The sequence below is a fragment of the Thalassophryne amazonica genome, chromosome 8 (assembly GCF_902500255.1).
Source record: "Thalassophryne amazonica chromosome 8, fThaAma1.1, whole genome shotgun sequence".
NCBI lineage: Eukaryota > Metazoa > Chordata > Actinopteri > Batrachoidiformes > Batrachoididae > Thalassophryne > Thalassophryne amazonica.
The window spans coordinates 3,202,207-3,216,875 of NC_047110.1; the positions used below are offsets into that span (position 1 = coordinate 3,202,207).

A 14,669-nucleotide genomic window follows, 5' to 3' on the forward strand; every position below is an offset into this window, starting at 1 on the left:
GCAGAGTTGTAGTCTTACACACCTCTCTGCAGCTTCTCTCCCCCTGCCATCCCCCCAAAACCCCATCCCCGTAGAGACGGTGCCTGCTCCCAGACCACCAACAACCAGTAAAAATCTATTTAAGCATAAAAATTCAAAAAGAAAAAATAATATAGCACCTTCAACTGCACCACAGACTAAAACAGTTAAATGTGGTCTATTAAACATTAGATCTCTCTCTTCTAAGTCCCTGTTAGTAAATGATATAATAATTGATCAACATATTGATTTATTCTGCCTTACAGAAACCTGGTTACAGCAGGATGAATATGTTAGTTTCAATGAGTCAACACCCCCTAGTCACACTAACTGCCAGAACGCTCGTAGCACGGGCCGAGGGGGAGGATTAGCAGCAATCTTCCACTCCAGCTTATTAATTAATCAAAAACCCAGACAGAGCTTTAATTCATTTGAAAGCTTGACTCTTAGTCTTGTCCATCCAAATTGGAAGTCCCAAAAAACAGTTTTATTTGTTATCTATCGTCGACCTGGTCGTTACTGTGAGTTTCTCTGTGAATTTTCGGACCTTTTGTCTGACTTAGTGCTTAGCTCAGATAAGATAATTATAGTGGGTGATTTTAACATCCACACAGATGCTGAGAATGACAGCCTCAACACTGCATTTAATCTATTGTTAGACTTGATTGGCTTTGCTCAAAATGTAAATGAGTCCACCCACCACTTTAATCATACTTTAGATCTGGTTCTGACTTATCAATCAATCAATCAATTTTTTTTTTTATATAGCGCCAAATCACAACAAACAGTTGCCCCAAGGCACTTTATATTGTAAGGCAAGGCCATACAATAATGATGTAAAACCCCAACGGTCAAAACGACCCCCTGTGAGCAAGCACTTGGCTACAGTGGGAAGGAAAAACTCCCTTTTAACAGGAAGAAACCTCCAGCAGAACCAGGCTCAGGGAGGGGCAGTCTTCTGCTGGGACTGGTTGGGGCTGAGGGAGAGAACCAGGAAAAAGACATGCTGTGGAGGGGAGCAGAGATCGATCACTAATGATTAAATGCAGAGTGGTGCATACAGAGCAAAAAGAGAAAGAAACAGTGCATCATGGGAACCCCCCAGCAGTCTACGTCTATAGCAGCATAACTAAGGGATGGTTCAGGGTCACCTGATCCAGCCCTAACTATAAGCTTTAGCAAAAAGGAAAGTTTTAAGCCTAATCTTAAAAGTAGAGAGGGTGTCTGTCTCCCTGATCTGAATTGGGAGCTGGTTCCACAGGAGAGGAGCCTGAAAGCTGAAGGCTCTGCCTCCCATTCTACTCTTACAAACCCTAGGAACTACAAGTAAGCCTGCAGTCTGAGAGCGAAGCGCTCTATTGGGGTGATATGGTACTACGAGGTCCCTAAGATAAGATGGGACCTGATTATTCAAAACCTTATAAGTAAGAAGAAGAATTTTAAATTCTATTCTAGAATTAACAGGAAGCCAATGAAGAGAGGCCAATATGGGTGAGATATGCTCTCTCCTTCTAGTCCCCGTCAGCACTCTAGCTGCAGCATTTTGAATTAACTGAAGGCTTTTTAGGGAACTTTTAGGACAACCTGATAATAATGAATTACAATAGTCCAGCCTAGAGGAAATAAATGCATGAATTAGTTTTTCAGCATCACTCTGAGACAAGACCTTTCTGATTTTAGAGATATTGCGTAAATGCAAAAAAGCAGTCCTACATATTTGTTTAATATGCACTTTGAATGACATATCCTGATCAAAAATGACTCCAAGATTTCTCACAGTATTACTAGAGGTCAGGGTAATGCCATCCAGAGTAAGGATCTGGTTAGACACCATGTTTCTAAGATTTGTGGGGCCAAGAACAATAACTTCAGTTTTATCTGAGTTTAAAAGCAGGAAATTAGAGGTCATCCATGTCTTTATGTCTGTAAGACAATCCTGCAGTTTAGCTAATTGGTGTGTGTCCTCTGGCTTCATGGATAGATAAAGCTGGGTATCATCTGCGTAACAATGAAAATTTAAGCAATACCGTCTAATAATACTGCCTAAGGGAAGCATATATAAAGTGAATAAAATTGGTCCTAGCACAGAACCTTGTGGAACTCCATAATTAACTTTAGTCTGTGAAGAAGATTCCCCATTTACATGAACAAATTGTAATCTATTAGACAAATATGATTCAAACCACCGCAGCGCAGTGCCTTTAATACCTATGGCATGCTCTAATCTCTGTAATAAAATTTTATGGTCAACAGTATCAAAAGCAGCACTGAGGTCTAACAGAACAAGCACAGAGATGAGTCCACTGTCCGAGGCCATAAGAAGATCATTTGTAACCTTCACTAATGCTGTTTCTGTACTATGATGAATTCTAAAACCTGACTGAAACTCTTCAAATAGACCATTCCTCTGCAGATGATCAGTTAGCTGTTTTACAACTACCCTTTCAAGAATTTTTGAGAGAAAAGGAAGGTTGGAGATTGGCCTATAATTAGCTAAGATAGCTGGGTCAAGTGATGGCTTTTTAAGTAATGGTTTAATTACTGCCACCTTAAAAGCCTGTGGTACATAGCCAACTAACAAAGATAGATTGATCATATTTAAGATCGAAGCATTAAATAATGGTAGGGCTTCCTTGAGCAGCCTGGTAGGAATGGGGTCTAATAAACATGTTGATGGTTTGGATGAAGTAACTAATGAAAATAACTCAGACAGAACAATCGGAGAGAAAGAGTCTAACCAAATACTGGCATCACTGAAAGCAGCCAAAGATAACGATACGTCTTTGGGATGGTTATGAGTAATTTTTTCTCTAATAGTTAAAATTTTGTTAGCAAAGAAAGTCATGAAGTCATTACTAGTTAAAGTTAATGGAATACTCAGCTCAATAGAGCTCTGACTCTTTGTCAGCCTGGCTACAGTGCTGAAAAGAAACCTGGGGTTGTTCTTATTTTCTTCAATTAGTGATGAGTAGAAAGATGTCCTAGCTTTACGGAGGGCTTTTTTATAGAGCAACAGACTCTTTTTCCAGGCTAAGTGAAGATCTTCTAAATTAGTGAGACGCCATTTCCTCTCCAACTTACGGGTTATCTGCTTTAAGCTACGAGTTTGAGAGTTATACCATGGAGTCAGACACTTCTGATTTAAAGCTCTCTTTTTCAGAGGAGCTACAGCATCCAAAGTTGTCTTCAATGAGGATGTAAAACTATTGACGAGATACTCTATCTCCCTTACAGAGTTTAGGTAGCTACTCTGCACTGTGTTGTTATATGGCATTAGAGAACATAAAGAAGGAATCATATCCTTAAACCTAGTTACAGCGCTTTCTGAAAGACTTCTAGTGTAATGAAACTTATTCCCTACTGCTGGGTAGTCCATCAGAGTAAATGTAAATGTTATTAAAAAATGATCAGACAGAAGGGAGTTTTCAGGGAATACTGTTAAGTCTTCTATTTCCATACCATAAGTCAGAACAAGATCTAAGATATGATTAAAGTGGTGGGTGGACTCATTTACTTTTTGAGCAAAGCCAATAGAGTCTAATAATAGATTAAATGCAGTGTTGAGGCTGTCATTCTCAGCATCTGTGTGGATGTTAAAATCGCCCACTATAATTATCTTATCTGAGCTAAGCACTAAGTCAGACAAAAGGTCTGAAAATTCACAGAGAAACTCACAGTAACGACCAGGTGGACGATAGATAATAACAAATAAAACTGGTTTTTGGGACTTCCAATTTGGATGGACAAGACTAAGAGACAAGCTTTCAAATGAATTAAAGCTCTGTCTGGGTTTTTGATTAATTAATAAGCTGGAATGGAAGATTGCTGCTAATCCTCCGCCCCGGCCCGTGCTACGAGCATTCTGACAGTTAGTGTGACTCGGGGGTGTTGACTCATTTAAACTAACATATTCATCCTGCTGTAACCAGGTTTCTGTTAGGCAGAATAAATCAATATGTTGATCAATTATTATATCATTTACCAACAGGGACTTAGAAGAGAGAGACCTAATGTTTAATAGACCACATTTAACTGTTTTAGTCTGTGGTGCAGTAGAAGGTGCTATATTATTTTTTCTTTTTGAATTTTTATGCTTAAATAGATTTTTGCTGGTTATTGGTAGTCTGGGAGCAGGCACCGTCTCTACGGGGATGGGGTAATGAGGGGATGGCAGGGGGAGAGAAGCTGCAGAGAGGTGTGTAAGACTACAACTCTGCTTCCTGGTCCCAACCCTGGATAGTCACGGTTTGGAGGATTTAAGAAAATTAGCCAGATTTCTAGAAATGAGAGCTGCTCCATCCAAAGTGGGATGGATGCCGTCTCTCCTAACAAGACCAGGTTTTCCCCAGAAGCTTTGCCAATTATCTATGAAGCCCACCTCATTTTTTGGACACCACTCAGACAGCCAGCAATTCAAGGAGAACATGCGGCTAAACATGTCACTCCCGGTCTGATTGGGGAGGGGCCCAGAGAAAATTACAGAGTCCGACATTGTTTTTGCAAAGTTACACACCGATTAAACATAAAACATAACAGCTAAAGATAAACAGCTAACAGATACAGAAAAACACCGCTGTGCTCCGGAACAGGAAGTGATACAATACCGCAGTGAGAGCCAACCACCAGTAGGTGGTATGGTATGGAAATTGAAGCCTTAACAGTATTCCCTGAAAACCCCCTTCTGTCTGATCATTTCTTAATAACATTTACATTTACTTTATGTTCTCCAGTGCCATATACCAACACAGGGCAGAGTAGCTACCTAAACGTGAGAGAGATTATCTCGTCAATAGTTTTATATCCTCATTGAGGACAACTTTGGATGCTGTAGCTCCTCTGAAAAAGAGAGCCTTAAATCAGAAGTGCCTGACTCCGTGGTATAACTCTCAAACTCACAGCTTAAAGCAGATAACCCGTAAGTTGGAGAGGAAATGGCATCTCACTAATTTAGAAGATCTTCACTTAGCCTGGAAAAAGAGTCTGTTGCTCTATAAAAAAAGCCCTCCGTAAAGCTAGGACATCTTACTACTCATCACTAATTGAAGAAAATAAGAACAACCCTAGGTTTCTTTTCAGCACTGTAGCCAGGCTGACAAAGAGTCAGAGCTCTATTGAGCCGAGTATTCCTTTGACTTTAACTAGTAATAACTTCATGACTTTCTTTGCTAATAAAATTTTAACTATTAGAGAAAAAATGACTCATAACCATCCCAAATACATATCGTTCTCTTTGGCTGCTTTCAGTAATGCTGGTATTTGGTTAGACTCTTTCTCTCTGATTGTTCTGTCTGAGTTATTTTCATTAGTTACTTCCTCCAAACCATCAACATGTCTATTAGACCCCATTCCTACCAGGCTGCTCAAGGAAGCCCTACCATTAATTAATGCTTCGATCTTAAATATGATCAATCTATCTTTATTAGTTGGCTATGTACCACAGGCTTTTAAGGTGGCAGTAATTAAACCATTACTTAAAAAGCCATCACTTGACCCAGCTATCTTAGCTAATTATAGGCCAATCTCCAACCTTCCTTTTCTCTCAAAAATTCTTGAAAGGGTAGTTATAAAACAGCTAACTGATCATCTGCAGAGGAATGGTCTATTTGAAGAGTTTCAGTCAGGGTTTTGAATTCATCATAGTACAGAAACAGCATTAGTGAAGGTTACAAATGATCTTCTTATGGCCTCAGACAGTGGACTCATCTCTGTGCTTGTTCTGTTAGACCTCATTGCTGCTTTTGATACTGTTGACCATAAAATTTTATTACAGAGATTAGAGCATGTCATAGGTATTAAAGGCACTGCGCTGCGGTGGTTTGAATCATATTTATCTAATAGATTACAATTTGTTCATGTAAATGGGGAATCTTCTTCACAGACTAAGGTTAATTATGGAGTTCCTCAAGGTTCTGTGCTAGGACCAATTTTATTCACTTTATACATGCTTCCCTTAGGCAGTATTGTTAGACAGCATTGCTTAAATTTTCATTGTTACGCAGATGATACCCAGCTTTATCTATCCATGAAGCCAGAGGACACACACCAATTAGCTAAACTGCAGGATTGTCTTACAGACATAAAGATATGGATGACCTCTAATTTCCTGCTTTTAAACTCAGATAAAACTGAAGTTATTGTACTTGGCCCCACAAATCTTAGAAACATGGTGTCTAACCAGATCCTTACTCTGGATGGCATTACCCTGACCTCTAGTAATACTGTGAGAAATCTTGGAGTCATTTTTGATCAGGATATGTCATTCAATGCGCATATTAAACAAATATGTAGGACTGCTTTTTTGCATTTACGCAATATCTCTAAAATTAGAAAGGTCTTGTCTCAGTGATGCTGAAAAACTAATTCATGCATTTATTTCCTCTAGGCTGGACTATTGTAATTCATTATTATCAGGTTGTCCTAAAAGTTCCCTGAAAAGCTTTCAGTTAATTCAAAATGCTGCAGCTAGAGTACTGACAGGGACTAGAAGGAGAGAGCATATTTCACCCATATTGGCTTCTCTTCATTGGCTTCCTGTTAATTCTAGAATAGAATTTAAAATTCTTCTTCTTACTTATAAGGTTTTGAATAATCAGGTCCCATCTCATCTTAAGGACCTCATAGTACCATATCACCCCAATAGAGCGCTTCGCTCTCAGACTGCAGGCTTACTTGTAGTTCCTAGGGTTTGTAAGAGTAGAATGGGAGGCAGAGCCTTCAGCTTTCAGGCTCCTCTCCTGTGGAACCAGCTCCCAATTCAGATCAGGGAGACAGACACCCTCTCTACTTTTAAGATTAGGCTTAAAACTTTCATTTTTGCTAAAGCTTATAGTTAGGGCTGGATCAGGTGACCCTGAACCATCCCTTAATTATGCTGCTACAGACTTAGACTGCTGGGGGGTTCCCATGATGCACTGAGTGTTTCTTTCTCTTTTTGCTCTGTATGCACCACTCTGCATTTAATCATTAGTGATCGATCTCTGCTCCCCTCCACAGCATGTCTTTTTCCTGGTTCTCTCCCTCAGCCCCAACCAGTCCTAGCAGAAGACTGCCCCTCCCTGAGCCTGGTTCTGCTGGAGGTTTCTTCCTGTTAAAAGGGAGTTTTTCCTTCCCACTCTCGCCAAGTGCTTGCTCATATGGGGTCGTTTTGACCGTTGGGGTTTTTCTGTAATTATTGTATGGCCTTGCCTTACAATATAAAGCACCTTGGGGCAACTGTTTGTTGTGATTTGGCGCTATATAAATAAAATGGATTTGATTTGATTTGATTTAAGGGTTAGGGTTAGTGGTAAGTGTTGGGGTTAGGGGTTAAGGGTTGGGGGCAGGTTTGTCCCCAGCCCAGTTCACATTGATCTTACTGTTCCTGTTTCTGTGTTGTGGACGTGTGTAAGTGAACTGAATTGTGTTGTGAATGTGTAGGTGTGCATCCCAGTGGTGTCAGTTCGGCTGGTGAAGAAGCACAAGACTGCTGGGTTGGTGCCCAATGGTTTGGCGATCACTGTGGACACGGGCCAGAAGGTACTGGACACCAAACACCCACATGTCACAGCGCAGTATTTCCTCAATAAAATGTTTCTATCAAACATGCTGGCACAGATCAGTTGAGGATGTTCGTGCCGCGCTGCACATTGAGCTGCTGCTCTTTGTCCAGCTTAAGATCAACCGACTCCTGTGCACGTGCACATGGATTCCACACAGATCTGCACTGTTTGTCTTCCTGCAGTACGTCTTTGTGTCCCTCCTGTCCAGAGACAGTGTCTATGACGTCCTCAGGAGGATCTGCACTCATCTGCAGGTGTGTGGATCATCTGGAGGAGACAGCAGACAACTTAAAGTCCTGCTTGTGTTCCTGTGTTCATCCAGAGTGATGCTGTCCTCGTTGTTTGAGTCTTCACAGCTTCAGGGTTGACCTTCTGCCTGAATTTGACTCTGCTGTCTCTGTTTCAGGTGGATGGGAAGAGTCTGAGTCTGAAGCAGTTCCTGGAGGAGCCCAGCTCTCTGTCTATGGTAAGATTTTCGTTACCTACACAGTGAAGTTCAGCCTGATCAGATGAGTGAAGAAAACCAAACATGTATGTCCATCCAGAGGACATGCGTGCTCACGCAGTGGTGTGATGAGTATGAAACTGATGTCAGTCATGTTTTAGCTTTTGAAGTCACCAAATTTCAGCCTATTTGAACACTGCTGTGCTCTCCAACATCAATAATCCTTCATTATCTGGACGGGTTCCTCCTCAGATTAAACTGAATGATTCTGAAAAACTGCTGAAAAACCTCAAACCTTCATCCATCTCATCCTCCAAATTTCACACCCATCTCTTAGCTTTGTCACCAAAAGCTTAAAAGAGCTTTAGAAGAGCACAACATTGCTGATAAATTTCAAGTTTGGTTTCTGCAACTTGCACTTGACAGAAACAGCTCGTCTCAGAGTCTCCAATGACTTTTTGATGTATGTTTGGTGTTGGTGCTGCTGGATCTCAGTATCTGAGATCAGATTATGTTACTAGTCTATAAAATTATTCATGGACTGGCACCTCCCTACCTCGCTGACCTAATTAAACCTTACGTACCGGCCCAGGCTTTACGTTCTCAGGGTGCAGGACTACTTTGTGTCTCTTGGGTGAATAAGAAGTCTGTGGGTCACAAAGCTTTCTCTTATCGTGCCCCTGTTCTGTGGAATGATCTCTCTGCATCAATAAAACAGTCAGATTCTGTGGAGACTTTCAAGTCCAGACTTAAGATGCACTTATTTTCCCTTTCGTATGACTAGCATACTGGTATAGTTTTGTTTTAACCCCAGCGGGCCGCTGCCTCAACTTTACCTAAATTCTGGGTCTGTTAGTGAAGTTTAGGGCTAGTGGCCGGCGATCACCTTGGTGTTTCTCTGTTTTTCTTGTTGTTTAATGCTGACAGATTATGCTGTATTTGTTGTCTTTCTGATGTCTGATTCTGTTTTTTTCTCTCTGTTTAAGGTGCAGCTCCATCCAGAGATGGCTGTGGTATTTGTGTTGGAGACCCTCCTGTCCTGTGCACCAACATTTCCTGTATATTTGTTCTGTGAATTGTTCTGTAATTTATGTCTGTATCATGGCCCAAGCAGAGGGTCACCCCTTTGAGTCTGGTCTGCTTGAGGTTTCTTCCTCAGAGGGAGTTTTTTCTTACCACTGCTGCCTGTGTTCTTGCTCTGGGGCTTGGTAAGGTTCACTCACTCACTCACTCATCTCCCACCTGTCCTGGACACTTCTGAACCAAACCACATCCGATCCTCCAGACTAAACACTCGCTGAGTGAAAGTCTTCAGACTGATTGTTGTCTGTCTGTGTGACATGTTGCTGTTTTCACGGCTCTGAGCTGATCCGCCAGCGTGTGATGGATCACAGAGTGCACACTTTCAATGGTCACATCTTCAAACATCACACACAGTCAGTGGCTGAAGAAGAGTTTTCTGCCCACCAGTGTGCCCCCCCACCCGGCGCACCAGCGCACTCTGGGGCGTGACGTCATCGCAATGCCTTCTATTGTCTTACGTGCAATTTGTACATGTTCAATAAATCCCCTCTCTCAATCAATCAATCAGTCAGTTGTAAAGAATGTTTATGTTTTCACAGCATCTGCAGGAGAGCGTACGTGTGCGCGTACATGAGCTTTTGTCAAGCGCAGACGTTAGCTTTGACTTAGCAGATGTTAGCTTTGACTTAGCAGATGTTAGCTTTGACTTAGCAGATGTTAGCTTTGACTTAGCAGATGTTAGCGTGCACACTGACGTCCACAAACTGTCTTTTAAATGACTCCAGAGGTGTCATCAGGTTACAGAAACAGCATTTTGAGTTTTGGAAGTGTTTGTTTCGCACTCACTTTTTTTTATATAAACACGCAGAACGACGTGGTTTCAGAGACGTCACAGTGCAGCTCTCCACTAATTGGCCGTCACACCCGCCATTCAAAAACAAAAGGGAACAGACTGAAACAGAATGTGACCTTTTGACCTCTTACAATAGGTCAAGGTTAGCTGCCTTTGAACTTGTCCAAGGTCTGTGTCCCAAAAATGTTTCCTGTGAATTTGAAGACTCTGACAGTAAGACGGATGGACAGACGGACAGATGGATAGGTTGTTGGATGCAAAGCCGTTGCAGTACCCGATGGTCATATTTGATGTCTTTGGGTATAAATCAGTACCAACACATTTCTTCTCCACTCTGAAGGAACCTTCTCACTTACTAGATGATTTCTGACTTCATCTCCAGCTGGTTATATGCTCTGTCCCACATCTCCTTAATGTCTTCTCTACTTTTAACATCTCTCGGACGACCCCAGTGCTTTCTTGTCTCCTACTCTCCCTTCCTCTGCCCATGTGTCCCACCCATTACACCTGTCTGCTGTCTCCAGTCCAGTTGTCCTGCTTCACATGATGTTCTTCCTCCTGCAGCTTCCACTATCTGATGTTAGGTTGAGATTGCAGGAGCTGTGTTCAAAGTCTTCCTCTTCTTCACCTCACTTCTAATAATTGGAGCTCTGGGCTCTTGCTTGCCTCTACTGGTGGTTGGCTCTCACTGCGGTATTGTATCACTTCCTGTTCCGGAGCACAGCAGTGTTTTGCTGTATCTGTTAGCTGTTTAATCTGTGTAGTTAGATTGATCTAGTTAAATCAAATCAATTTTATATATATATAGTGCCAAATCACAACAAACAGTTGCCCCAAGGCGCTTTATATTGTAAGGCAAGGCCATACAATAATTACAGAAAAAACCCAACGGTCAAAACGACCCCATATGAGCAAGCACTTGGCGACAGTGGGAAGGAAAAACTCCCTTTTAACAGGAAGAAACCTCCAGCAGAACCAGGCTCAGGGAGGGGCAGTCTTCTGCTGGGACTGGTTGGGGCTGAGGGAGAGAACCAGGAAAAAGACATGCTGTGGAGGGGAGCAGAGATCAATCACTAATGATTAAATGCAGAGTGGTGCATACAGAGCAAAAAGAGAAAGAAACAGTGCATCATGGGAACCCCCCAGCAGTCTACGTCTATAGCAGCATAACTAAGGGATGGTTCAGGGTCACCTGATCCAGCCCTAACTATAAGCTTTAGCAAAAAGGAAAGTTTTAAGCCTAATCTTAAAAGTAGAGAGGGTGTCTGTCTCCCTGATCTGAATTGGGAGCTGGTTCCACAGGAGAGGAGCCTGAAAGCTGAAGGCTCTGCCTCCCATTCTACTCTTACAAACCCTAGGAACTACAAGTAAGCCTGCAGTCTGAGAGCGAAGCGCTCTATTGGGGTGATAAGATGGGACCTGATTATTCAAAACCTTATAAGTAAGAAGAGAATGTTTCTGTGTAGGCTGTCAGTTGTCCAGGTGGTTTCCATAGTAGAGAAGCTTGAATCTTCGACTGGACTGGGTTGCTTGACGTGAGGACGTTTTGCTTCAAATCACAGAAGCTTCCTCAGCTAAAATTCTTGCTCTGGTAGTCTGACTTCTGTGTTGACTCTTGTAGAGAAGAATAAACCAGAAGCCAACAAAAGCTGGAGTTTTTTAACCCCACCAGACCCTCTGCAGTTGTGGGCACCTGTAGGGCTCTGTGTTGAAGAGTCCTGATCCTGAACACAAGCTCGGGTGATCAGGATCTGCAGTATTTTGAATTAACTGAAAGCTTTACTATGATGAATTCTGAAACCTGACTGAAACTCTTCAAATAGACCATTCCTCTGCAGATGATCAGTTAGCTGTTTTACAACTACCCTTTCAAGAATTTTTGAGAGAAAAGGAAGGTTGGAGATTGGCCTATAATTAGCTAAGATAGCTGGGTCAAGTGATGGCTTTTTAAGTAATGGTTTAATTACTGCCACCTTAAAAGCCTGTGGTACATAGCCAACTAATAAAGATAGATTGATCATATTTAAGATCGAAGCATTAATTAATGGTAGGGCTTCCTTGAGCAGCCTGGTACGAATGGGGTCTAATAGACATGTTGATGGTTTGGAGGAAGTGACTAATGAAAATAACTCAGACAGAACAATCGGAGAGAAAGAGTCTAACCAAATACCAGCATTACTGAAAGCAGCCAAAGATAACGATATGTCTTTGGGATGGTTATCAGTAATTTTTTCTCCAATAGTTAAAATTTTATTAGCAAAGAAAGTCATGAAGTCATTACTAGTTAAAGTTAAAGGGATACTCGGCTCAATAGAGCTCTGACTCTTTGTCAGCCTGGCTACAGTGCTGAAAAGAAACCTGGGGTTGTTCTTATTTTCTTCAATTAGTGATGAGTAGAAAGATGTCCTAGCTTTACGGAGGGCTTTTTTATAGAGCAACAGACTCTTTTTCCAGGCTAAGTGAAGATCTTCTAAATTAGTGAGACGCCATTTCCTCTCCAACTTACGGGTTATCTGCTTTAAGCTACGAGTTTGTGAGTTATACCACGGAGTCAGGCACTTCTGATTTAAGGCTCTCTTTTTCAGAGGAGCTACAGCATCCAAAGTTGTGCTCAATGAGGATGTAAAACTATTGACGAGATAATCTATCTCACTCACAGAGTTTAGGTAGCTACTCTGCACTGTGTTGGTATATGGCATTAGAGAACATAAAGAAGGAATCATATCCTTAAACCTAGTTACAGCACTTTCTGAAAGACGTCTACTGTAATGAAACTTATTCCCCACTGCTGGGTAGTCCATCAGAGTAAATGTAAATGTTATTAAGAAATGATCAGACAGAAGGGGGTTTTCAGGGAATACTGTTAATTCTTCAATTTCCATACCATAAGTCAGAACAAGATCTAAAGAATGTTTAAAGTGGTGGGTGGACTCATTTTCATTTTGAGCAAAGCCAATTGAGTCTAATAATAGATTAAATGCAGTGTTGAGGCTGTCATTCTCAGCATCTATGTGGATGCTGAGAATGCTATTGTCCTAAAACTTCCCTGAAAAGCCTTAAGTTAATTCAAAATGCTGCAGCTAGAGTACTGACGGGGACTAGAAGGAGAGAGTATATTTCACCCATATTGGCCTCTCTTCATTGGCTTTCTTTTAATTCCAGAATAGAATTTAAAATTCTTCTTCTTACTTATAAGGTTTTGAATAATTTTGTACCATCTTATCTTAGGGACCTCGTAGTACCATATCACCCCAATAGAGCGCTTCGCTCTCAGACTGCAGGCTTACTTGTAGTTCCTAGAGTTTTTAAGAGTAGAATGGGAGGCAGAGCCTTCAGCTTTCAGGCTCCTCTCCTGTGGAACCAGCTCCCAATTCAGATCAGGGAGACAGACACCCTCTCAACTTTTAAGATTAGGCTTAAAACTTTCCTTTTTGCTAAAGCTTATAGTTAGGGCTGGATCAGGTGACCCTGAACCATCCCTTAGTTATGCTGCTATAGACTTAGACTGCTGGGGGGTTCCCATGATGCACTGAGTGTTTCTTTCTCTTTTTGCTCTGTATGCACCACTCTGCATTTAATCATTAGTGATCGATCTCTGCTCCCCTCCACAGCATGTCTTTTTCCTGGTTCTCTCCCTCAGCCCCAACCAGTCCCAGCAGAAGACTGCTCCTCCCTGAGCCTGGTTCTGCTGGAGGTTTCTTCCTGTTAAAAGTGAGTTTTTCCTTCCCACTGTTGCCAAGTGCTTGCTCACAGGGGGTCGTTTTGACCGTTGGGGATTTTCTGTAATTATTGTATGGCTTTTGCCTTACAATATAAAGCGCCTTGGGGCAACTGTTTGTTGTGATTTGGCGTTATATAATTAAAATTGATTTTGATTTGATTTGACTTCTTCAACCTCCAGCCTCACCCTACAAACTATCTGTGGACACGCTCTGCTGCCACCACCGTTAAAGCTCCAATTTCTTTCAGTTTAGATCTCCTATGTGCATCAATCAGCGTGGACTTCACAGACCTTCCTATCAGAACCATACCAACCAGCACAGAGCAGCAGGACAGTTCCTGGTCCACTGACCAACTGCTCTGTCTAATATTTAATTGGGTAATGAATCTGACAGATTTCACAAAAACACTGGGTTGGACTTGAACCTACAACCTTCTAACTAGAGGCGACAGTGGACCACCATATAAAACATATTGGTCTCCTCTTGCTGTCCTCTTTCACTGTCTCCTCTCACTGTCTCCTCTTGCTGTCCCCTCTCACTGTCTCCTCTCACTGTCTCCTCTTGCTGTCCTCTTTCCCTGTCCCCTCTCACTGTCTCCTCCTGCTGTCCTGTTTCACTGTCCCCTCTCATTGTCTACTCTTGCTGTCCACTCTCACTGTCTCCTCTCACTGTCTCCTCTTGCTGTCCTCTTTCCCTGTCCCCTCTCATTGTCTCCTCTCACTGTCTCCTCTTGCTGTCCTCTTTCCCTGTCCCCTCTCACTGTCTCCGCTTGCTGTCCTGTTTCACTGTCCCCTCTCATTGTCTCCTCTTGCTGTCCCCTCTCACTGTCTCCTCTTGCTGTCCTGTTTCATGGTCCCCTCTCATTGTCTCCTCTTGCTGTCCTCTTTCACTGTCCCCTCTCACTGTCTCCTCTTGCTGTCCCCTCTCACTGTCTCCTCTTGCTATCCTCTTTCACTGTCCCCTCTCATTGTCTGCTCTTGCTGTCCTCTTTCACTGTCCCCAATCACTGTCTCCTCTTGCTGTCCTCTTTCACTGTCCCCTCTCACTGTCTCCTCTTGCTGTCCTCTTTC

The 14,669-nt window shown here is 42.2% G+C and overlaps 1 protein-coding gene across 2 annotated transcripts in view; it reads left to right on the forward strand.

Annotated features, from left to right (window-relative positions):
- Positions 1 to 14,669, forward strand: part of LOC117515209 (GRAM domain-containing protein 2A) — a 143,099-nt gene that overhangs the window by 107,410 nt on the left and 21,020 nt on the right. For both annotated transcript variants that reach the window (XM_034175684.1, XM_034175685.1), the window contains exons 6-8: positions 7,435 to 7,533; positions 7,739 to 7,810; positions 7,963 to 8,022. In XM_034175684.1, coding sequence (XP_034031575.1) covers positions 7,435 to 7,533; positions 7,739 to 7,810; positions 7,963 to 8,022 — 231 coding nt within the window. The remainder of the gene's footprint in view (positions 1 to 7,434; positions 7,534 to 7,738; positions 7,811 to 7,962; positions 8,023 to 14,669) is intronic.